Source organism: Heterodontus francisci, chromosome 9, assembly GCF_036365525.1.
Source record: "Heterodontus francisci isolate sHetFra1 chromosome 9, sHetFra1.hap1, whole genome shotgun sequence".
Lineage (NCBI taxonomy): Eukaryota > Metazoa > Chordata > Chondrichthyes > Heterodontiformes > Heterodontidae > Heterodontus > Heterodontus francisci.
The window spans coordinates 90,799,623-90,825,188 of NC_090379.1; the positions used below are offsets into that span (position 1 = coordinate 90,799,623).

The 25,566-nt window shown below is 41.9% G+C and overlaps 1 protein-coding gene across 1 annotated transcript in view; it reads right to left on the bottom strand.

The window, feature by feature from the left end:
• Nucleotides 1-25,566, bottom strand: part of fntb (farnesyltransferase, CAAX box, subunit beta) — a 153,369-nt gene that overhangs the window by 39,870 nt on the left and 87,933 nt on the right. The window contains exons 5-8 of the mRNA XM_068039475.1: nucleotides 24,944-25,090; nucleotides 20,989-21,072; nucleotides 16,083-16,169; nucleotides 14,842-14,971 (exon numbers count right to left, since the gene is read on the bottom strand). Coding sequence (XP_067895576.1) covers nucleotides 14,842-14,971; nucleotides 16,083-16,169; nucleotides 20,989-21,072; nucleotides 24,944-25,090 — 448 coding nt within the window. The remainder of the gene's footprint in view (nucleotides 1-14,841; nucleotides 14,972-16,082; nucleotides 16,170-20,988; nucleotides 21,073-24,943; nucleotides 25,091-25,566) is intronic.

Sequence of the window (25,566 nt, forward strand, 5' to 3'; positions counted from 1 at the left end):
TTATAAACTAGACATAGCATCTTTTGTAATCCCAACAAAAGACTTACCAGGCCATCCTAGATTTTGAATATCCTCCCACTTAAACTTAGAAAGGAGCTGTCATTCTTATATAAATGAAACCAAATAATACAAAATTGTTAAAGTTTGAATTATTCTCTTCTCCATCCTCTATAAATCAACAAATCTTGCAACACTACAAAATAAGATAGGCTCAAGAATGCAAACTGCAGTTGTTTTTTTAACATGTTTATGTACTACAACTAGATTTCATGTACAGCCAGTAAATCTAAACAAGGCAAACATATCTCATTTTTGTCACAGGAACTAAATAGTCTAGTGGGTGGGAAGAGTTACTCCAGTCATACTCGGGCCAAATACCATCAATAAGTGACAAGTGGGGAAGCTTCCAACTTGCACCTTACAGTGGCAATTGCAAAACACAAATGTTGCATTACTCAAGCAAACTGGGAACCTCATTTTCAACACCACTGAGGTCAGCTGAGAATTTTTAATCATTGCACTTTGCTCTCCTACGTCCAAGTCCTAGTCTATGCAACAAAAACTACAGGATACCTGTCCACCCCACTACCCCCCTCCCCCCAACCCCAGAAAGTGCACAAAACTATTCAATGCCCTAATCTCAGGGCATTGAATATTCAATGAGTAGTAGCAATCTGAGAAAGCACTAGGCCAGACAGCTACCTTGCAGGATTTTTAAAGCCCGACTTGGGAACTCCCCATAGCTCAATATTTCCCTTTCCTTTAAATGTTCATCTGTTCTTCCCTTTTAAAGGATGCAGTGGTCTCTGCCTTAACTACTCCCTGTGGTAAAGTCTTTCATGTTTAAAGTCACTGCATTAACAAATCACTGCTAACTTCTCTCCATGCACTCAGACACTGTGAACCCACAATTGAAGAAAACAGTCTTCCTTATTCACTCTATCAATACCCTTAATCAACTAAAAACTCTGTACCGAATCCCTCTTGTCCTTCTGAGCTCCAATGGAAATAAGCCCTGTACCTCGCGTTTCCCATGCTGGTTATTATCCCGGGGTGAATCAACTCTATACGCTCTATGACTTTCACTCCCTTTATAATAATTAGTTTAGTTTACAGCACTGAAACAGGCCCTTCGGCCCACCGAGTCTGTGCCGACCATCAACCACCCATATATACTAATCCTACACTAATCCCATATTCCTACCACATCCCCACCTGTCCCTATATTTCCCTACCACCTACCTATACTAGGGGCAATTTATAATGGCCAATTTACCTACCAACCTGCAAGTCTTTTGGCTTGTGGGAAGAAACCGGAGCACCCGGAGAAAACCCACGCAGACACAGGGAGAACTTGCAAACTCCACACAGGCAGTACCCAGAATTGAACCCGGGTCGCTGGAGCTGTGAGGCTGCGGTGCTAACCACTGCGCCACTGTGCCGCACTGGGGCGTGCCAAACTGCACTATGCTCCAACTGTGGCCTAGTCATTGCTTTTGTCACAACACCACTACTTTTGAAGTCTATATTCCCGTTTATAAAAACCCATTTGCAACGATCAGTTAAATAATGACAAATTTAATTTCATCCAGCTCGATCACTAGTGCGCTCTCTGCATTCAACATTTCCCCAGAACTCAGCGATATTTTATAGGCTCAGCAGAAGCTGCCTCCCAGAGGTCTACCTCCACTCCTGTGCAAGAAAAAACCAGAAAACCTCGAAGACCTGGAAACAAGATGTAGACCAGCAGTTAATGGAGGAGAAATGGCAAGAGGTTTTTTTTTTAAAATTTATTTGTGGGATATGGGCGTCGCTGGCTAGGCCAGTATTTATTGCATATCCTTCATTGCCTTTGAACTGAGCGCACTGAGCCATTTCAGAGGGCATTTTAAGAGTCAACCACATTGCTGTGGGTCTGGAGTCACATGTAGGTCAGACCAGGTAAGGATGGCAGACTTCCCCTAGTATAGGTAGATGGTAGGGAAATATAGGGACAGGTGGGGATGTGGTAGGAATATGGGATTAGTGTAGGATTAGTATAAATGGGTGGTTGATGGTCGGCGCAGACTCGGTGGGCCGAAGGGCCTGTTTCAGTGCTGTATCTCTAAACTAAACTAAAGGACATTAGTGAACAAGATGGGTTTTTACAACAATCGACAATGGTTTCGTGGTCACCATTAGACTACTTTAATTGCAGATTTATTAATTGAATTCAAATTTCACTGTCTGCCCTAGAGCATTAGCCTGGGCTCTGGATTACTAGTCCAGTGACATTACCACTATGTCACCGCCTCCCCCATAAGCCAGATACTCAACACAATCCTGCAGCAAAATGCATTAAGTCCACTCAACATTATATGCTGTATGCATGATGTCCCATGCAAGCTCCATAAATTTCACACCTCTATTACCAGATCATTGTTGGAGGTTCTGCAGCCAGAAGGACAGAAAGGTTTGTGAGCCATTCCACATTCTGGAAGACCATAAGGATCATAACCATTTCTGTAATTCTCAAGAATGAAGTCCAGTGCCTGATGAGCCTACCCACTGGATCGGCACAACATAAAATCTAAACAGGTCTAGCTACCAGCTGCAAGAAGCTGCAACCCCATTGGGATGAGTACAACCTTGCACAACCAAATGTACAACATATCTCAATCCAAAAGAGTGCTGTTCAGCCTCTGTTTTGAGCTGAGGATATGCAGAGTAGTCTGGGCTTTCACAGAGTCACTACAGCACAGAAGAAAGTCATCCGACCTATCAAGTCCATTCCTGCTCTCTGTACAGCAATACAATCAGTCCCATTCCCCCCACTCTATCGCCTTAGATTTGCAAGTTTATTTCCATGTCCCCATCCAACTTCCTTTTGAAGTCATCCATTGTCTCCATTTCCGCCACCCTCAGAGGCAGCAAGTTCCAGGTCATTACTATGCTGCGTAAAAAGGTTCTTCCTCACATCCCTCCTCCATCTCTTGCCCAAAACCTTAAATCTGTGCCCCCTAGTCCTTGTACTATCTGCAAATGGGAATAGCTTTCCTTTGTCTACTTACTTGAACCTGTCATAATCTTGTAAACCTCTATCAAATCTTCTGGCAATCTCCTTTCTCCAAGGAGAACAACCCCTGCTTCTACAACCTAACCTTGTAACTAAAATCTCTCATCCCTGGAACCATTCTGGTAAATCTCCTCTGCACCCTTTCATGGACCCTCACATCCTTCCTTAAGTGTGGTAACCAAGACTGGAGACAATACTCTAGTTGGGGTCGAACCAGAGCCTTATAAGGGTTCAGCATACCTTCCCTGCTTTTGTACACAATACCTCTATTTATGAAGCCCAAGATCAAAGATGTTTTGCTAACTACTCTCTCAATATGTCCTGCCACCTTCAAAGATCTATGCACAGGAACCACAGGGGGCGGCACAGTGGCTTGCACCGCAGCCTCACAGCTCTAACGACCCGGGTTCGATTCTGGGTACTGCCTGTGCGGAGTTTGCAAGTTCTCCCTGTGACCGTGTGGGCTTCCGCCGGGTGCTCCCTTTCCTCCCACAGCCAAAGACTTGCAGGTTGATAGGTAAATTGGCCATTGTAAATTGCCCCTAGTGTAGGTAGGTGGTAGGAGAATGCTGGGGATGTGGTAGGGAATATGGGATTAATGTAGGATTAGTAAAAATGGGTGGTTGTTGGTCGGCACAGACTTGGTGGGCCGAAGGGCCTGTTTCAGTGCTGTATCTCTCTATGACTCTAACCCTCAGGTCCTCTGTTGCTGCACACTCTTTAGAACTGTACCATTTAGTCTATATTGCCTCTCATCTCTTCTGCCAAAATGCATCACCTCACACCTCTCTGTATTCAGTTCCATTTGCCACTTGTCTGCCCATTCAGGTAGCCTATCTACGTCCTGTTGCAGTCGAATGGTATCATCCTTACTGTCTGCCACACCTCCAAGTTTGGCATCGTCAGCAAATTTTGAAATTTTAGTCTGTATTCCAATATCCAAGTCATTTAAATATATCAAAAGAAAAAGGTTCCAGCACTGAGCCTTGGGAAACACCACTGTCTACCTTCCTCCAGTCTGAAAAACACCCATTTACCATGACTTGCTGTTTTCTGTCCTGAAGCCAATTTTTTAATCCAAGCTGACAATGACCCTCCTAATCTATGAACCTGAATTTTGGTAACCAGCCTTTTACGTGGTACTTTGTCAAATGCTTTCTTAAAATCCACATGGACAATATCCATTGCTTTCCTTTCATCGACCTTACTGTTACTTCCTCAAAAAATTCAGTTAGATTAGTCAAACCTTTTTACACATCTGTGCTGGCTCTCCTTTATGAGCTCAAACCACTCCAAGTGCCTGTTGATTTCTATCCCTGATTATTGTTTCTTGGAGACTCAGTCACCACCCAACATCCACCAAACTATCTTTTAGGAGCACAATGCATGCCCTGCAACTTTACCCAGATCAACTTGTTACTAAGAACTAACGACTTTGACCCTCAAAATCTCACTGATCCCAACCCAAGCACAATCATGCCAAAAAATGTATTTCGCGTGCAAGTGTTGTGTAACCTAACCTAAAAGATAAATTTAACAAATTTATATGCAAATGTAGATTCTTGAAAATCTTTTTTTTTCAAAAAACATTAGCCCTTACCAACAGTAAACATGTCGTTTATTAGACATTTATTTAGTCAGTAATTATTTATTTAATCTCCCACTGGTGGAGACAGTATCCTCCTAGCCTGGTGCCAAGGCCTCAGCATCGGTAGTGTTATTTTATTTGTTACTAACTTAATTCATTTCATTGAAACTTTGTGTTGATGAATAATGTTCAAAAATTGGATTTCCTTAAAAAAAAATTCCTGCTTCATACTTTTCCAAGTGGCAAAGTTTAGGTTGCACTGTATTCATTTTTTTTAAAAACTACTTTTTATTCCATTCAACATTTAATATTCGGATACAAACCCATTCTAAACAAGTTTCTAAGCAAAAGGCCAGCAATACAAAAACATAAGCTGTACCAATGATATTGTGCCAATCTGCTAACAAGAGATGGAGAAACAACACACATGAAGGCTGTCAGACAAAGGATTGGGATAGAACAGCAAATTAGTACAATTTCCTCTATAACTAAACATTCATCACAGTTTGAATTTCAGGAGATGTACCTGGTATAAACTTGCATGCCTAAGGGAATGGGCTGCAATTTAAACATAAAAACTAGATGGTGCCATACGTCTACTTCGGTATCAATAACGCCAGCATGCCCAAAGGCAAGACTATAATAAATCTGGCAATTTACACGTCTAAACTATAACAACATATGGAATTAAAAACCACAATGACTGGACAATTTACTTTAATCCCATAATTAAGTCACTTGCAAAAAGACAATTTTTCCACAGATGCTTTTGTAATTCTGAATAATAGCAATCTGACAAAGTTAAAAGGAATGATTCAACAGTACTCAGAAATAGGTTTAGAAAATCCATCAGTCATACTGTTTTTCAAATTATGGGCTCAATTTTTAGGCCCCTCCGGGACCAGGTTCAGAGGCACGCGGGCACTAAAAATAGCACCGTCAGCCTGCGTGCTGATTTCCCGGCTCCATCCCGTCCCCGGGCCATTTTTGTGGAGGCGGGATGGGGGGAGCAGGGGGGCGGGGGTGATTAACAGCCTAGTAAGGCCAATTAAAGGTAGTCAACTGGGATTTTCCAGTTGGCCTCCAGATCCCCTCAAGTACAAGGGCCAGTTTAATTGCTTGGAGGTGGTCTCCCAGCAGCAGACAGGTGGCAGCGGTGCTCCAGGCAGGCAGCCCTAGAGACCCTCTCTGCCTGCCTGGGTGCTGTAGTAGCTGCAGGCCACCCTGGAGATGGGCTCCCCACACCCCCAACAGTGGTGACTTGGCTGCAAAAGCCTTTTTTAATTTAAATTTTAAACTGTTGGAGATAGAGTGCTTTCATTTTGACTTGCCTTCCATTACAGCCTATTGCTCCTTTCAAACTGGAAGGCCTCAGGTTGGCTCTCCAGCTTTGAGAGCCCACCCACTATCCTTAATTGGATGGCCAGTCCGCCCTCTGGCTATTAACTGACCGCCCTGAAAAATTACAATGAGTGACTGTTTTCCACAGTGCGGGCTTCTGACCCACATTTCAGCCTGATGGTAGAGTTTAGAAGCCCACGTGGAAAATCCTGCCACACGAATTCACAAGACTCCAGAAATGACTGTGATATGCCTTGGGATGCTTTATTATGTTAAGAGTGCTACATAGATGCCAAGTTGTTGTTGTTAAATGCTGACATGGTCACAGCTTACATAGAATTTGCAGCAGAGAAACAGGCCAGAGAGTTTGATAAGAGCTGGGTGAATCACAATCAGACTGGATCGCAAAACAGAATGGAAGTTGAGAATTTGGTGATAATGGTTTTTCACGCCCAACTCAAAAGGAATGAAGCTGCAGAACCCAAGGATTCTAATTATAAGAACGTAAGAAATAGGAGCAGGAGTAGACCATACAACCCCTCAAGCCAGCTCCACCATTCAATACAATTATGGCTGATCTTCTGCCTCAACACTTTCCCACCTGCTCCCCATATCCCTTGATTCCCTAAGAGACAAAAAAATCTGTCCATCTTAAATACACTCAACGATGGAGCATCCACAGCCCTCTGGGTAAAGAATTCCAAAGATTCCCAACCTTTTAAGTGAAGAAATTTCTCCTCAGTCTTAAATGATCAACCCCTTATCCTGTGCCCCCAGGTTTTAGATTCCCCAGCCAAGGGAAACAACCTCTCAGTGTCTAGCTGTCAAGCCCCTTCAGAATCTTGTATGTTTCAATGACATCACCTCTCGTTCTACATCCACAGAGTATCGGCCCAATTTACTCAGCTGCTCATCATAGGAGAACCCTCTCATCCCAGGAACTAATCTAGTGAACCTTCACTGTACTGCCTCCAATGCAAGTATATCCTTCCTCAAGTGTGAAGACCAAAACTGCAAATAGTATTCCAGGTGTGGTCTCACCAAAGACCTGTACAAGTAGAATCATTGAGAGATACAGTACTGAAACAGGCCCTTCGGCCCACCGAGTCTGTGCCAACCATCAACCACCCATTTATACTAATCCTACATTAATCCCATATTCCCTACCACATCCCCAACTACCCTACCATTCTCCTACCACCTACCTACATTAGGGACAATTTACAATGGCCAATTTAACTATCAACCTGCAAGTCTTTGGCTGTGGGAGGAAACTGGAGCACCCGGCGGAAACCCACGTGGTCACAGGGAGAACTTACAAACTCCGCACAGGCAGTACCCAGAACCGAACCCGGGTCGCTGGAGCTGTGAGGCTGCAGTGCTAACCACTGCGCCACAAGACTTCCTTATTCTTGTAGTCCAATCCCCTTGCAATAAAGGCCAACATTCCATTTGCCTTCCTAACTGCTTGCTGTACCTGTGTGCTAACTTTTTGTGTTCCTTGTACGAGTACACCCAAGTCTCTCTGAACATCAACATTTAGAAGTTCCACACATTGTAAAAAATATTCTGATTTTCTGTTCTTACTACCAAGAAGAATAACCTCACACTTACCACATAATACTCCATCTGCCACCTTGTTGCCCAGTTAGCCTGTCTATATCTCTTTGCAGCTTTTTTGTGTCCTCTTCACAGCTTACATTCCCACCCAGTTTTGTGTTATCAGCAAACCTAGGTACACTATCTAGGTTGATCTAGGTTGAATATCTCGATATCCAGTATTTAGGTTCTTTGTGTTTAGTAACTCAGTGGTTCTTGTTAAGCATAAGTAAATAATTTAACTTTTGGTCAGTTCACTTTGAGGAGCGAACAGAAAAATAGCAGTGCAGTTTGGACTTAGTTAACAGCATTTTGAGGTGCCTGTGATGGTTTGTCCTGGGAAAGCACTGGAGAAGTACTATCAGAGGTTCCTATGCAAGATCCTCCAAATCCAGTGCCAAGAAAGGTAGTCCAACAGCAGCATCCTCTCCCAAACTAACCTGCCCAGCATCAGGGCACTAATCACCCAAAACCAGTTCTGCTGGGCAGGACATGTCATCCGCATGCCTGACACCAGACTCCCAAAGCAGCTGTCCTACTCAGAAATTGGTTGCGGCAAAAGACTCTTAGGAAGACAGCAGAAATGCTTGAGAAATGTCCTCAACGTATCCCTGAAGAGATCCAATATCCCCGTCACTCGTGGGCATCCCTGGCTCGTGACCATCCTAGATGGAGAAAGCTCATTCGGGAAGGCATTGTACACCTTGAGGGATTTTGTTGGGAACATGCAGAGGCTAAGTCGAGGCATTGGAGGGAGTACACAAACCTCCAAACTACTCATCTACCTGACCCTTCAAACACTAGCTGCCCCTCATGTGGCAGAGACTGCAGATCACACTTTGGTCTTGTCAGCCATCTCAGAACCCACTGAGCTGGAATGGAAGCAAGTCATCCTTGATCTCGAGGGACTGCCTAAGAAGGAGAACAGCAATTATATAAAAGGAGTTTATTTTAAGTTCCTAATTAAAATGACGTCACCGATAGCCTGCAATTCCTGCACTACACGGGAACTTCAGGCACCTCCTGTAGCCTGGGCACCCGTGTTTGCAGGAAGTGCCTCCAGCTGCTTGAACTCACGCTGAGGGTTTCTGACCTTGAGGTGCAGGTAACACAGGTGGCCGAATGTTTCCTGGATCACAGGTTCCAGGAGGTGGTAATTCTACAGCCAGATAGAATTCAGAATATCAAGTGGGTGGCCACTTGGAAGGATAGGAAGAGGCAGGAATCCATTGGGAGTGTGGCATTCCCAAACTGAATACCAGTGAGAGTAATGGCACCTGAACGGAGTGCAGTCTGGAGCCTGGTACCGTGAAGCAAAGGACTGCAAAGGGAGGTACAGCAAAGTGTAGGAATGCAGCAGTAACTGGGGATTTAATAGTCAGGAACAAAAAGGCAGTCCTGATCCTGTCAACTTGAGATGTACATACTGCCTCCCTGGTGCCAGGGTAAGGGACATCACGGAGAGGGTGCAGAGCATTCTACAGGTGTGCGGGGGGAGAGAGGGGAAAGGGTGGAGGAAGAGGAAGAACCAGAAGTCATGGCCCATGGTGGAACCAACAACGTAGGGAGGAAGTATGTTGGGGTCCTGAAATCAGGATTTCAGGAGCGAGAGAGGAAGGTAAAAAGCAGGACCTCACAAATAGTAATTGGGTGGTGTGGGGAAGGGTCTAAACTAATTTGGCAGGGGGCTGCAGGGGCAAGATATAGTATTAAAAAGTAGAAACAAGGTTCACAGAGGACTGGAATAGGCTGTTAGAAGTAATATAGAATTAGGAAGGACCATAAAAAAATACAAAGAGATCTAAGTTTATAAAAAATGGAAGTTCTGGAAATACTCAGCAGATCCGGCAGCTTCTGTAGATAGAGAAACAGAGCTGACGGTTTGAATCGGACATAACTCTTCTTCAGAACAAGAGTCATATCCAACTCGAAACATCAACTGTTTCTCACTCCACAGATGCTGCCAGACCTGCTGAGTATTTCCAGCACTTTCTGATTTTATTTCAGATTTCCAGTATCTGCAGTATTTTGCTTTTGTTTTAGGTGTAAGTTAAGTTGGGGTTTCATGTGTGTAAATGCACAAAGTGTGGTTAATAAGGTTGGTGTGTTCCAGACGCAAATAGCTACACGAGAATATGATGTAGTGACAATAATGGAGACATCGCTCATGAAAGGGGAGGACTGGATGCTTAATATTCCTAGGTACCAGGTATTCAGGAAAGATAGGAAAGGAAAAAGAAAAGTAGTGTGGTAACATTTTTGATTAAGCAAAATATTATAGTGCTAAGGAGAGAGAATATCCTTGAGGGGTCAAAGACAAAATCTATTTGGTTGGAGTTAGAAAACAATAAAGGAGCTATTATGCTACTTGGTGTATTTTATAAGCCACTAAATGGTGGGAAGGAGATAGAGGAGCAGATTTGCAAACAAATTACTCAGCGGTGCAAGAATATAGAGTGGTGATAATGGAAGACTTTAACTACCCCAATACTGAATGATTGTGTTAAGGGCAGAAAAGAGGAGTTTCTAAAATATGTTTAAGAGAATTTTTTTGATCAGTACGTTTCCTGGCCAACAAGGAAGAAGGCATTGCCGGATCCAGTCCTGGGGAATGAAGTGGGTCCAGTGGAGAATGTCACCGTCAGGCAACAAGTCGGGAACAGTAATCATAGTATCGGAAGGTTTAGATTAGTTATGAAGAAGGACAAGCAGCAATTGAGATCAAAAATACTTAAACAGAGGGGGGCTAATTCCAGCGATTTGATGGGGGGTCTGGAGTCAAAGTCTGGCACGCAGAAATGCAATGGAGCAATGGTCAGCCTTTAAAGAGGAAATGGTTCAGGTGCAGCCTAAGTAAATTTCTGCAAGGGGGAAAAGGGAGGGCAACCAAACTAGAGCTTCCTGGATGACGAATGAACTAGACATAAGGTTGAAGCAGAAAAAGGGGGCATATGACACATATCAGCTTGATAATACAAGGGAGAATCAGCCTGAATATGAAAAGTACAGAGAAGTGAAAAAAGGAATGAGGGGCAAAGACAGAGTATGAGAATAGATAAGTAGATAACATAAAAAGGAATGTTAAAGACTTCTGTCGGCATGTTAACAAGAAGGAGAAGGCTCCATGACAACATCCTAGTTGTCGAGATGAAGCTTTGTGCTCCAGAACTAGCCATGCCGCTAGCCAAGTGTTCCAAGACAGCTATAACACTAACACTGACCCGGCAAAGTGGAAAATTGCCCAGGTATACCCTGTTCACAAAAAGCAGGAGAAATCCGATCTGCCCAATTATCACCCCATCAGTCTACACTCAATCATCAGCAAAGTAATGGAAGGTATCGTCGATAGTGATATCAAGCAGCATTTACAAATAACCTGCTCACTAATGCTCCCCCAAAACCACTCAGCTCATTACAGTTTTGGTGCAAACATGGCCAATAGAGCTAAATTTGAAAGGTGAGGTGAGAGTGACTGCACTCAACATCAAGGCAGCACGACCAACTGTATCATCAAGAAGTCCTCATGAAATTGAAGTCAATGGAAATCGGGGGGGAGAACTCTCCACTGGCTGGAATCATACCAGTACAAGGTTGTGGTTGTTGGAGGCCAATAATCTCATCCCAAGGACTTGCTGCAGAGTCCCCTAAAACAGGCCCAACTATATTGAGCTGCTTCATAATGACCTTCCCTACATCATAAGATCAGAAGTGGAATGTTCACTGAAGATTTTAGTGTTCAGTTCCATTCATAACTCATTAGATAATGAAGCAATCTGTGCCTGCATGCAACAGACCTGGACAACATTCAGGCTTGGGTTGAGCAGTGGCAAGTAACATCCGTGCCACATGAGTGCCAGGCATTGACTATCTCCAAAAAGAGAAAGACTAACTACATCTCCTTGACATTCAACAGCATTACAATTGTTGATTCCTCCACCAACATCCTGGGTCACTGTTGGCCAGAAACTTAACTAGACCTGCCACATAAATACTGTGGTTACAAGAGCAGGTGAGAAGCTGGGAATTCTGCAGCAAGTAACTCATCTCCTGACTCCCTAAAGCCTGTCCACCATCTACAAGGCACAAGTCAGGAGTGTAATGGAATACTCTCCACTTGTTTTGATGGGTGCAGCTCTAACAACATTCAAGAAGCTCGACACCAACTGGGACAAAGCAACCCACTTGATTGGCACCCTATCCACTACCCATCTCCTTCCAACACCGGGCACCATGCCTGCATTTACACGGTGCACTCAAATGTTTCTTCAACAGCGCCTCCCAAACCAATGACATCTACCATGTAGGTGGAGGGCAGCAGGTGCATGGGAACACCACCACCTCCAAGTCACACACCATCCACTCTGACTTGGAAATATAATCACTGTTCCTTCAACACCGCCAGGTCAAAATTCTGGAATTCCCTACCCAACAGCATTACAGAATACTTTCAGCACATGGACTGCAGTGGTTCAAGACAGCAACTCACCACCACCAAGGGCAATAAAGAATGGGCAATAAACGCTGGCCTTTCCAGTGACATACACATTCCATTCATGAATAAACAAAAAAGCACTGGTATGGAAGGTGGCAACACAAGAACAAATGCGACGGAGATGGAGAAACTGGGAGAATGGAATGGAATACTCAGCAGGTCAGGCAGCATCTCTCTCCATAGATGCTGCTTGCCCTGCTGTATATTTCCAGCATTCTCTGTTTTTATTTCAGGTTTCCAGCATCCGCAGTATTTTGCTTTTGTACTCTATTTCATTCTCCACTTTCTTCTTCTCAGTCACATCTGTTTTGACACTGACACTAGATACATCTTCCTTTTTCCTCAACCAGAGATTCCCCTTGACCATGATTGACAGGGCTTTCGACCTTGTCCATGCCATTTCCCGCACTGCTGCTCTTACTCCTTCCCCTCCCTCCCAGAACCACAATCGGGTTTCCCTTGTCTTTACCTTCCACCCTACCAGCCTCCACATTCAACGGATCATCCTTCAACATTTCTGCCACCTCCAGCATTATGCCACCACCAAATGAATCATTCCCTTTCCTTTCAGCATTCCGAAAGGACCATTCACTCCGCAACACCCTGGGGCACTCTTCAATCATCCCTAACACCCTCTTCCCTTCCAATGCACCTTCCCATGCAAGCGCAGGAGATGCAAACCTGCCTTTTTACCTCCTCCCTTCCCATCCTTCAGGGCCCCAAACACTCTTTCAGGTGAAACAGTGATTTAGTTGTTTTTTTTTCAAATTAGTATACTGTATTTGCTGGTCACACTGCGATCTCCTCTACATTGGGGAGGTCAAGTGCAGATTAGGTGAATGCTTTGTGGAACATCTCTGCTCTGTCCATAAGTGTGACCCTGCGCTTCTGGTCACCTGTCATTTTAATTCTTTGCCCTATTCCCACTCTGGCTTCTCTGTCCTTGGCTGCCTACACTGTTCTAATGAACCTCAATAGAAGCTCAAGGAAAAGCACCTCATCCATTAGGCGCTTTACATCCTTCTGGCCTCAACATTGATTTTAACAATTTCAGGTCATAGCTACCACTCCCATATATTTGGGCACCAGCTACTGGCAATGGTCCTACTGTTACCATTTACACCTCCTCTAGACCCATCTTTTGTTACTCTACTTGTCCCATTACCATCCCCTTTTGCCTTGCACCAGCATCCCTTTTGTCATTTGATCTCTCCTGCCTTCCACCCCATCACAAACCTTCTTCTTCTTTCCTCCCCCGAACCACAGTTTTCCCTACCTCTGTACTTCCTTAAACATGTTATATCTCTTCAACTATTTTTAACAATTTAACTATTTCCAGTTCTGATGACAGGTCATCAACCTGAAACATCAAATCTGTTTCTCCCTCCACAGATGCTCCCTGATCCGCTGAACATTTCTAGCATTTTGTTTTCATTTCAGATTTCAAGCATCTGCAATATTTTGTTTTACCTAATTATTTTCCCCTTGTGCTTCCTTTAGTCGTCACAATTATTTACTATGCCTCCCATTTTAGTATCATCTTAAAATTTGGACACCACTTCCTTTGACGCTATATTCAAATCATTCATACAATCCCCAAACAGAACTCTGCAACCCAATTGCAATCACTATGAGAAATCACTCTACTTTCTCCCTGGTAACCAGTTTTTACAGAAAAATCAAATTTACTACCCTCCCCACAATTGCATACCAATCAAACTTCTATAATTTTGTGTGCAGTATCTTATCAAAGGCTTCTGAAATCCAAGTGTACCACATCACTGCAGTTCCTGTACCCAGTAAAGCTGCAACTCAAAAAGCTCCATCATATTTGTCAACTTTGATCTTTCTTTACGAAATCCTTTGTTAATTATTCATCCAGATATTTACAAATATCATTTTGAATTGAAGATTCCCAGAAAATTCCAACCATAAATGTTACCGTGTTGGCTATAGCATTATTCGCAAGTTAGCCATTACATTTGCCAGATTCCAATCCTTGCAGGAATCCAGACCCAAGAGTGGACAAGGATTTAATGTGAAATAGTTCAGATCTGGAAACTGCACGCAAGAAAATATCATGAAGGTACGGCTTCTGACAGAAGACAAATCAGTTGACACTGGAGATACAACCCAGTTTTTGGATTTTTTTGGGGAAGTCTTGTAGCAGCTGTATCCCAAAGGTCAAACCTCACCTATTTCAAGCAACATTCACATTTTCTGGGAAAGAAAAAAGACCCCACAATTGTTAACAACAATCCCAACTCCAGTTTTAATAGGTTTGCATGCTTCTTACTTGGGAAGAAAAATGAGCTGCCACCATTTCAATTGGCTTGAATGAATATATACATTTCTATGAATTTAGTGGAGATTAATATTCAGTGAGTGGAATAAAAATGTTATGACTGGTTATGACAAACCACACTTAAAACAATATAATTTTCATTACGATGTATAATCTCTTGAAAGCTGCAGTAAGAATTTTGGAATAAATGAAAACGGAATCAAAAACAATTAATGGAGGATCAAAGAAGTGCAAAGTTAGTTATTCTGCTCGATCATTATTGTTGACTAGATAGGTTGTTCAGTGCTCCAGCATGATAGAAATAGGAGGCCAGTCTGGATATCCCATGATCACTACCAAGGCAGTCACTTTGGTTCTTACAATCGGGAACCATCAGCTGTTTCAGCTGAGATCCCTAACTGAAGAGATTATTATTTTAAACAAAACAAACACACCAAAACGATAGAGAGGTTCTGACTTACTAGCAAAGCTTTGAGGTCCAACATCCACTCTTTTTTAAGGATGACCAGGGCAGCCATACCACAGAAAGTGTAGCCACCATGGGCTTCCATTCCAGGTACACCACCAATCCCACCCTCCCAGTTCTGACATCTGCAAAGGAAACAAAGTTGTCACTGTATTACAAAAGGTAGCCAAAAGCAGTTTTGCATTTTCCCTCTGTACTCCTTCCTTCTGCAGTGGCATGCTAAGAGATATGTGCAAGGCTATGCTAAATTTTCTGGGTTGACATATTCTTCATATTTACCTGTGTAGTTTCAGCCTTTTGCTTTGACATGAAATGATCAGTTTTAAGCAGTGAATCCTGAAAGTGGTCCAAAATCATGGGCAAACTGCAAAAACACCGTCTCTCAAAAGAAGAGATCATTTCTTGAATATTTGTTCACTCTTAGTAACCAAATTTTTTCAAATACTGCAATTCGCTTAAATTTGTAATTATTTGATTTGCATTTTACTTGCAACTTATTTATCACACAGTAACAGGATCAGATTTCGAAGCCAGATTTAAATATGTTTGGGAATTGCAATAAGAATAAAAGAAATCTATATCACAATAGTTTAGAGACTTAATAGGAGGTACTTGACTCTCTTCTAACATCATCTTCCATACTTCCTTACACGATAACTTTGGAGGTATCAGCTGAATAATTCTTAGATGCAGGAGGCAGCAGAGAGAATATACTCTCAAAAGAGCAGCACGTACAACTTACTAAGATTTCCGCAATCAACTGCTACAAGTGAAACTCAAACATATTCAAAGAACATGAGCAGCATTTTGGCTAAAGAGAATTTGATTAAACAGAGAGATGACCCAAATTCCAATCACAATCTCAACTGTGTTTAAGAAGTTTTTGCATCTTTGTCAGGTTCTTTGGGCGAGAATGAAATCTCAGTCTTAGAAAAGAGAATTTTCTTCACAACAGTTCAACTGCTGCTCCTGTTGGGGTCATCAAGTCATGGGATGCACTTCAGCAGGACTGCCCAAGCTCCCAACTCAGGACAGCATGGAAGTATCTAATAAACGGTGTAGCTCCAGTAGAGGATCTAAGCAGATCGGTGCAATTTAAATCTAGCCATCTCACGTTACTTGATTATTTAGAAGCAACATGTAAGCAATACATTTTGAAAGTCAACACTGTTAATTCACAACTTTGTAAAAACAATTGAGTTGTCTATTGATTTTTCTCCTCTGAAAGGTACTGACCTTATCACCCACTCAGGTGTCCCCTCAAACAGTGTAGGCGTGATGATGTTTGTTAAGGATGCAACAGATGCTGCACAGTAGGTACTCCTAGAAAATTGTAGAACAGTGACTTTGTTTCCTGCATCATTTAATCAACAATGTTCAAAATCAGTGGGGAACCTTCTAAAATAATGAATTTTTAATTTTTATTCTTCATATTACTGGCATCAAGACTTCATCAAAAAAGGGAGTTTAAGCCTTTGAACAATGTCTTTCCCCTTGCAAAAAAAGCAATTTCAGAAGCTGCAGTTTTAAACAAGCAACAGGAGAAAAACATTCAAGCTTAGTATCCTGCACATTAACTGTTTGATTTTCTTCCTTTGCATTGTCAGACTCTGTAGCCCTTACACCCCAGACAACAGTAGCAACATTAATGTAAACAAAAAGATATTTAATCTGAAAAAAACTTAATTCTTCAGGACAATTGTCTTGTTACAGTGCAACACTGATGGTGATGCAATTCCCACTTTGAATGAATTTTTGTATTCATCAAGACGTCCGTAGAGGAGCACTCAGCATCGGCATCAGGTACTCCAAAACAAACTGGAACATCAGTGATATGTAGAGTCATACTCACCCTGCCATGTCCCATAAATGAATCTCAACCCAAAGTTCCAATAGCACAGCCCATGGAACAACAGCAAATGTTCCATTTTCATTTCAACAGCTATCCTTGGAGCGTCACAGCAGAATTGCAAAAAATGACTAGCACTTTCGTCCTGTGAACTGACTGTTCAGTCTGGGTTTAGACGAGACAAACTCTTTCTACATAAACCAGGTGAAACAGCGCAATTCTCCCTCTAATTCTAGCCCTTGAAGTGAAAGGACAGAATGCTAACAATGTCCTTCACAGCCTCCTTGTGAAATACCTTTTTGGAATCTGCATGGTCCATTTTGATTTAAGATGTTATCTAGTTTTTTTCTGGACATTTTTTTAAATTCAATTTTTCTAGAAAGAAAATATTAGCTTTCAAAAATTATTTGCCACCACAACTATGGGAGAATAATTGGACATTCCACAGACAAAAATCTTTTGTAGCAGCAGGATTGTCTTCAAGGTATGATGCAACAGCAGAAAATTGCTTTGTGAATCAAATCAGAAGTTTCTTGTTCTTGTTTAGTGACATAAGAATCTTATGGTTTATGAAATTACCATTTTAGATGCATCACTGCAGATGATTTCCTGGTTGAAAAAGAATCCACATTCACAGGTGTGGGTAGAATTGAAAGGCAGCTTCAGGTATCAATGGCCTTTGAAACTGACTTCAGTCAGGAAGTAGCCATTGTCTCAGAAGCTGCTGAAAGGTGGATGTAATTTCCAAGCTACCAGGTACATCAGCTAGCCAGGTGTTGATTGATAGCTCCATACTCAGGTAGAGAAATATATTCTGTAGAAGCCTGGATATGTCACATAAATGCAGCAAGAGTTAAAGAAGCAAAAAAGCAAATGATTTGCCATGGGCAACGAAGGGCAAAGAAGATCAGATTTACTCAGGTTTTCTTTCTTCAAGAAAAAAAGATTTACTAATCAGCAAAGGCTTCATCAAATGGACAGAGTGATTACATTCAACATCACTGTGCCTGTTCTGAGCATATAACTACTGCAATTATCAACTGAAAAATCCATGAAGCTCAGACCCTATACATTTATTGTATGGGGAAGATAATTTATGAAATTCAGAATGCACAGACGTTGCTTAAATAATCCTCCTACAACATCCCAGACCCTTCCATCACCACCCCTGGGTATGCCCTATCCTAACAAGAAGACAGATTTGAGGTGGCAGCATAGTGGTATACAGTTGGGAGGTAATGGCCCTTAGAGTCCTCAACTGACTCTGAAGGTTTCATGGCATCAGGTCAAATATAGGCAAGGAAACCTCATGCTGATTATCACCTACTCCCCTCTCTCAGCTGACGAATCAGTGCTCCTCCATGTTGAACACCACTAGGAAGAAACACTGAGGGTAGCAAGGGCACAGAATGTACTCTGGGTGGGGGAATTTCAGTGTCCATCACCAAGAGTGGCTCGATAGCACCATTAGCAACTAAGTTGGTCGAGTCCTGGAGGACATATCTGCCACACTGGCTTTGCGGCAGGTGGCAAGAGAACCAACTACTTGACCTCGTCCACACCAATCTAGCTGTCACAGATGCCTCTGTTCAGGACAGTATTGATAGAAGTGACCACTGCACAATCCCCATCTTCACACTAAGGACATCCTCCTTTGTATTATGTAACACTACCACTGTGCTAAATGGGATAGATTCAGAATAAATCTAGAAGCTCAAAACTTGGCAACCAGGAGACACTTTGGGCCATCAGCAGCAGAAATGTGCTTCATTAGAATCTCTTATCTCCTGGCCTAGCATATTCCTCACTTGACCATTACCATCAAGTCAGCGAACTAATCCTGGTTCAATGACAAACTTAGAAGAGCATGCCAAAAGCAGCATCAGGCATATTAAAAGAGCAGAAGCAGTATGCTATAGACAGAGCTAAGTGATCCCGCAACTAACTGATCGCATCAAAGTTTTGCTGTCCAGCCACATCTGGTCTTGAATGGTGGTGGTCTATTAAACAACTAATAGGAGGAGGGGGCTCCACAAGCATCCCCATCCTCAACTATGATGGTGCCCAGCATGTGAACGCAAAAGACAAGTCTGAAATGTTCACAACCATATTCAGCCAGAACTGCCAAGTGGATGATCCAACTTGGCCTCCTTTTTGCCAGTCTTCACCCAACTGGATTCACTCCACATGATATCAAGAAGTGGATACAGCATAGGTTATGGGCTCCGACAACAGCCCAGCTATAGGGCTGAAGACTTGAGTTCCAGAACCAGCTGTGCCTCTAGCCAAGCTGTTCAGTACAGATACGACATTGGCAGCTGACATGAGAAAACTCAAAGTTACCTAGGTATGTCCTTTCCACAAAAAAGCAGGACAAATCCAATCTGCCCAATTACTGCCCCATTAGCCTACTCTCAATCATCAGTAGAGTAATGGAAGGTATCATTGACAGTGCTATCAGGCAGCACTTACTCATCCAGAACCTGCTCATCAATGCTCAGCTTGGGTTCTGTTAGGACCATTTGGGTCCAGACCTCATTGCAACCTTGGGACAAACATAGACAAAAGAGCTGAATTCCTGAGATGAGGTGAGAGGGACTGCAATTGACATCAAGACAGGATTTGACAGTGTGTTGCACCAAGGAGCCCTTGTCAAATTGATGTCAATGTGAATCAGGGAAAAACTTTCCTACTGGCTGGAGTCATATCTAGTACAAAGGAAGATTGTTGCGGCATTTGGAGATCAAGCATCTCTGTCCAGGACACCACTGCAAGAGTTGCTCAGGTCAGTCTCCTCGGTCCAACTATCTTCAGTTGCTTCATCAATGACTTTCCCCCAATCTTAAGGTCATAATTGGGTATGCTTGCTGATGATTGCAGTGTTCAGTACCATTCTCAACCCGTCAAATAATAACCAGTCTGCACCCGCATGCAGGAAGACCTGGACAACATCCAGGTTTGGGCTGATCAATGGCAAGTAATATTCATGCCACACAAGTACCAGGCAATGATCATCTTCAACAAGTGGGAGAGTCTAATCACCTCCCCTTGATATTCAGTGGTATTAAAATTGTTGAATCTCCCACCATCAACATCCTGGGGGTCCCATTGACCAGAAACTTAACTGGACCAGCCACATAAATACAGTGGCTGCAAAAGCAAGTCACCACCTGACTCCCTCAAATCTTTCCACCAGCTACAAGGCACACGTCAGGAGTACTCTCCACCTGCCTGGATGAATGCAACTCCAACCAACACTCAAGAAGCTCGACAACATCCAGGACAAAGCTGTCTGCTTGACTGGTAGCCTAGCCGACAACTTAAACATTCATTCCTTCCACAACCAGCACAATGTGCACCATCTGCAAGATGCACTGCAGCAACTCACCAAGGTTTCTTTGAGAGCACCTCCCAAAACCGTGACCTTTACCACATAGAAGGGCAAGGGCAGTTGGTACATGCGAACATCACCACCAGCAAGTTCCTTTCCAAGTCACACAACATCCTGAATTCAAACTATATTGCTGTTCCTTCATCACTGCTGGGTAAAAATCCTGTAATTCTCTACGTAGCAGCACTGTGGGTGTATCAACACCACATGTACTGCAGCGTTTCACCACCACCTTTTCAGAGGCAATTAGGGATGGACAATGAATGATAGCCTTGCCAGCAACACCCACATCCCGTGACTGAATAAATTATTAAAAACATATAACATATAATTGTAATATAAGTCAAACTAGCTTGCATCAGATTAGACAAAACTTTTGCCAAAAGACAAAAACAACCAAAATGGAGACCATGCATACTAAGATAGAGAGTCTGTTAGGTATTCCACTCATTGTATATTTAAAACCTAGGATCCCCAAAGTGCTTCTTTGAATGGCAGTTTTCTTTCACCCGACAGCAAGTTGTTCTGTTAAGATAAGGGAATTCAGATAATCTGTCTTATTTGTCTATATTATAAGCAAAATTATGCATTGGAAAGAAACAGAATGGAAGATGCTCTTATGTGATCTATGAAGGAAATTATCCAAACATTTAAAGAACAAATTTAGAATTAGATAATGCCCAAAAATTGAGACTAAGGCACAAATATCATGCATATCATTTTGCTCATTTTACTTAAAATGAATTATATTATTTCGTAGTGAATAAATTAGACCTAATTTGAAAGGAATCACTGCTCTGTCCAATGTCTGTCGCCTGGTTAAATTATTTTAAGCAATGTTTAAACACAGTCCTCAGTGCTTACGACCTTCCAATAAGAAGCCAATCATAATCAAAACTCACCTGACATCGACTTCTCCGCTCACATGCATTGTGAAGGAACCATTAGGATGTTTCACAGAGTGTAGAAATTCTAGCAGCTTTTCCCTACAAAGAGAACAAAGATATAACCTACAGACCTGCAGTCAGCCTTAACTAAATTTATGATATTTTGAATTTAAGTTATCCATTGCTTCAAATGATCAGGCAACATGCTTGGATTTTTGGTCATGATCAAAGTTTATATTTGAAGTGATAGCGTCCTTACTCTGAAAGCAAAAACATATGAAAAGCGTCCTGCAAAATCATCCAGGCTCAATTATTTTTAAATTGTTGTACAGCTACAATGGATGAAGAATTGGAAATCAATGTCTGCATGGTTTAGTGGTACTGGGATACTTATGGAATAAAACAGAAGGTTGAGAAAGAGGACACGACATTCAGAAAGATTTGACCCTTCTTACAGCCCAGTCACTTCAATAGCACGCACCACATCCATAAGCAGGAAACATGCTCACAAGCTTCTTCTATTGTCCCCCTCTAATTACTTACAGCAGTTGTTTGATAGTGACTTGGGCAGATCTGGTTGTTGCAAGTGGGAAAGAAAGAGACGGAGGAGGGCAGGTGATTCGCTTCCCACAAATAACAGAGGTTAGGGACTCAACACAAACTTCTCCCCCATCAATCCATGGCATACAATAATTCAGTGAATTTGATAGATCCTTGTTTGTTAGTCAATATCATTGTGAAATGGTCATCATTCAAACTAAAAATTACAACTTCCAAAAGTTCTACCACTAAAATACATTTGACATTTTGGGGACATTAAGCATGCAAACAGAAAGGGTGAAGCATAAGTTCCACACAAAGCATATGATGCATCAGCATCATATAGATCCCACTAAGCTACAGCAGTTCTGTTCATTCCCTGAATTGCCCTGGGTTTCGGCTTCTCCCTGCTGGGTGGGGTGTAGTGGGAGTCATATTGCATTTTTGCAACATGGTTGACTGGGGAAAACTCGATCGACCAGCTAGTCTTTTACTTTTGTTCATGTTATGTGCATTCCGTATTCCTGGTGTGTGCTAAGTAACCTCAAGGACTGCTCTAAAGCATCCAAGAACTATAGCGAGAGATACAGCATTGAAACAGGCCCTTCGGCCCACCGAGTCTGTGCTGACCAACAACCACCCATTTATACTAATCCTACATTAATCCCATATTCCCTACCACATCCCCACCATTCTCCTACCACCTACCTACACTATGGGCAATATACAATGGCCAATTTACCTATCAATCTGCAAGTCTTTGGCTGTGGGAGAAAACCGGAGCACCCGGCGGAAATCCACGCGGTCACAGGGAGAACTTGCAAACTCCGCACAGGCAGCACCCAGAACCAAACCCGGGTCGCTGGAGCTGTGAGGCTGTGGTGCTAACCACTGCGCCGCATGTAACTCATTTTGGAATCAAAGCTAGGAATTCTACCACAGGTGGGAGTGAATCAATATTGTTTTTTTTTTAATTGAGACACATTTTGCAACTTTTAGATCGGTCATGCCTATGGAATTATATTGTACAGAATTCCATGCATCAACATTTTTACTATATTTATTTTGATCTTAAATTGTCAGATGTACCTGGACGGAAAAGAAATGGGCGCCAATTGTAATGATGATTAATGCTGAGTAGTTTGGGAGAAAGAATGACCTGTATTATAATCACAGCTTCGTTCAGTGCCATTAAGGGCTTCTCATCTACCATTTTTAATACAAAAGACAATTGGTGACAAAAATACCAAATAGGAAATGGACATATCAATCGTATGCAAACACGTTGGTAACCCATGCAGCTAACATTTGAGTTTCTTTTGATTTTTCTGTTTGTGCAGTTGAAACCAAAAGTGACCCAAATCTGTTCTTTACCATTTCACATTACAATCATGAGTTTTAAATTTGATTGTCCATGAAAACTGGCTTTGAAGTTAAACAACGGAGTAGAATCTGTAAATACTTACAACGCACATTCACTGGTACAGATGTCTACAAATTTTCATTTTAAGATTACTTTTACTGTTGTTTAGTTGTTACCCCAGTGATTTTCTCTCATTGGAAAGACACAATTTCAACTCAATGTTAAACAACAGGCACACTGCAATGCAATGATTATATCAGTAGGATAGTAAATCAGGATCATTGTCAGCTTTTTAAATTTAGATTCAAGTACTCTGCAGTTGACTGAAAAATTATTTTTCTGGTTCACTTAATCAATTATATAATTTGGCCTCTTAATGTCTGGTAAGATATATTCTACATCTAATGGCAAGTTTTAATTTTCTAACACAGTGGCGCAGTAGTTAGCACCGCAGCCTCATAGCTCCAACGACCCGGGTTCAATTGTGGGTACTGCCTGTGCGGAGTTTGCAAGTTCTCCCTGTGTCTGCGTGGGTTTTCGCCGGGTGCTCCGGTTTCTTCCCAGCACCAAAGACTTGCAGGTTGATAGGTAAATTGGCCATTATAAGTTGCCCCTAGTATAGGTAGGTGGTAGGGGAATATAGGGACAGGTGGGGATATGGTAGGAATATGGGATTAGTGTAGGATGTGTATAAATGGGTGGTTGATGGTCGGCACAGACTCGGTGGGCCGAAGGGCCTGTTTCAGTGCTGTATCTCTAAATAAATAAATAAACAACAATTTTAGAAATAAAATGTGGTACCTAAATAAAAGCAGCTATAAATTGTTTTGCTGCAAGGAAGTAGTGACAAAAATGGAATATTTTCTTTCCACAGTTTGCTGCTTATTAGTTTAAAATGGGCTCCTTTCACAAATATCTACAAAACAGAAGCTGCGCATTTGTTCAAAATAACTAGTATATTTGACTCAATAGCAACTTGTATTTACATAACACCACAGATGTAAAAAAAACTTGCCATGGCATTTCACAAATAGGTGTGAAGAACAGACCATTAATAAACCTGATTTCTAGTTTTCAGACCGGGATACATGGTTTGTCAGAATGTTAGCTGGACAGACTGAAAGAGTTTTTATTAGCAGTATTATGGGATTTATTATTCATCATATATTAATTTATAGGTAACAAGGAATTGCTTATGGGAGCAATACTTGATTCCTGCCAAAAGAGAAGTATCTAAAGAACACCTGAATCCCAATGATCTGTTTGAAAGGAAATCAAATCTAAAGGTCACCATCAGCAAAAAGCATTCCATCAAAAATGAGCCGAAGTATCAAAATCAGTCATCTCACAAGAGCCGTTTTTAGCAATATACGAGTACCATTTCCTCTCATACATGATAAACTGTTGAAGAATAAGTTCATTCTGTAATATGGCCTGGAATTTAAGAATTTTTGAGTGCTGCATAAGCATTGCAGAAAAGCTTTACCTTGAACTGTGGAAAGAGACCAATGGCTTGGAAGTACAATTCGTCCTCATATATAAAAAAAACTGTGGAAAAACAGAGAATGCGTTCTCTGAAGAGGAGACTAAAATTCTCTAATTTATCTTGTGCAAAAGTAGCTGCATGAAAACACATTATGCCAACAGGGTCATCTCCAGCCTGCTGCCATAGACTGAGGGAGTGATCAACGCCATTTCCTGCTCCTGGCTGCTAATCCAGCCACTTGAATCCAAGGTGGCGTCAACCTTGGGTTCAAATGTTGGGGGTTACCATTCAAGATTGGGGAAAATGCTGATTTCTATTTTGGATTACAGCAGCCAGTCAGAGTGTGAATATGTCGTCTGAGTATGTTTTTCAAATGAGGTGCACATTTCCATATGGCTGTTTTAATACCAGTTAAATTGAAGAATGCTTATATTTTGAATAAAAGTTCCCTGCTGTCTTTTGGTACATAATCATACACTGCACAAAGTTTACACCCAAATTTTGTTTTGCTCGGAGCACCATAAAAACACAACTCTGTCCCAATTACGACATTTTTTGTACTATGCTTTAATAATGCTTACCTGTTAATAACACTATATGCCTCTTCTGTGCCTATAATACAGAGTGCATTTACTGCCGCATATGTTGGAGCAAGATGTGGCTCTTGGCCTGGTCCACCACCAAATCCACCATTTGGACTTTGACATCGTGTCAGAAATTGACAAATGCTATTTAGAAAGGAGGAAAAATGCAATTGTGAACTGACAACCAAAAAGTCAAATCATTATCAAGACATAAGTTTGTTGCAGAGTATATGATTTTAACATTTCTATAAAGAAACCATCAGTGACTGATAAACAGGAATAACTATTTCATTTAAAAGAGGAAGTTTCTCAATACTTGTTATACAAAATATCTTTGCATTGGCTGCCCTCTGCTCTGAACTGGGATCACCATGGCCTGGAGTTTCCTGAATGGGCACAACACAAAAGTTAGATCTGAAAAAGCACCAAACGTTGCACTCTTATTGCAGATGTCAAGTTGTGTCCAAGTATGCGCCGAACTCATTAGAATACACTGGAAGGTAAAATGGGCATAAATCAGTGGAAACAATCCTGGCCCGAGAAAAGTGTCAAACACCTGCCACATATTTCTTCTTCAAGTATGAAAATTTAAGTTTCAACTCTATTTACTGTAGCACATT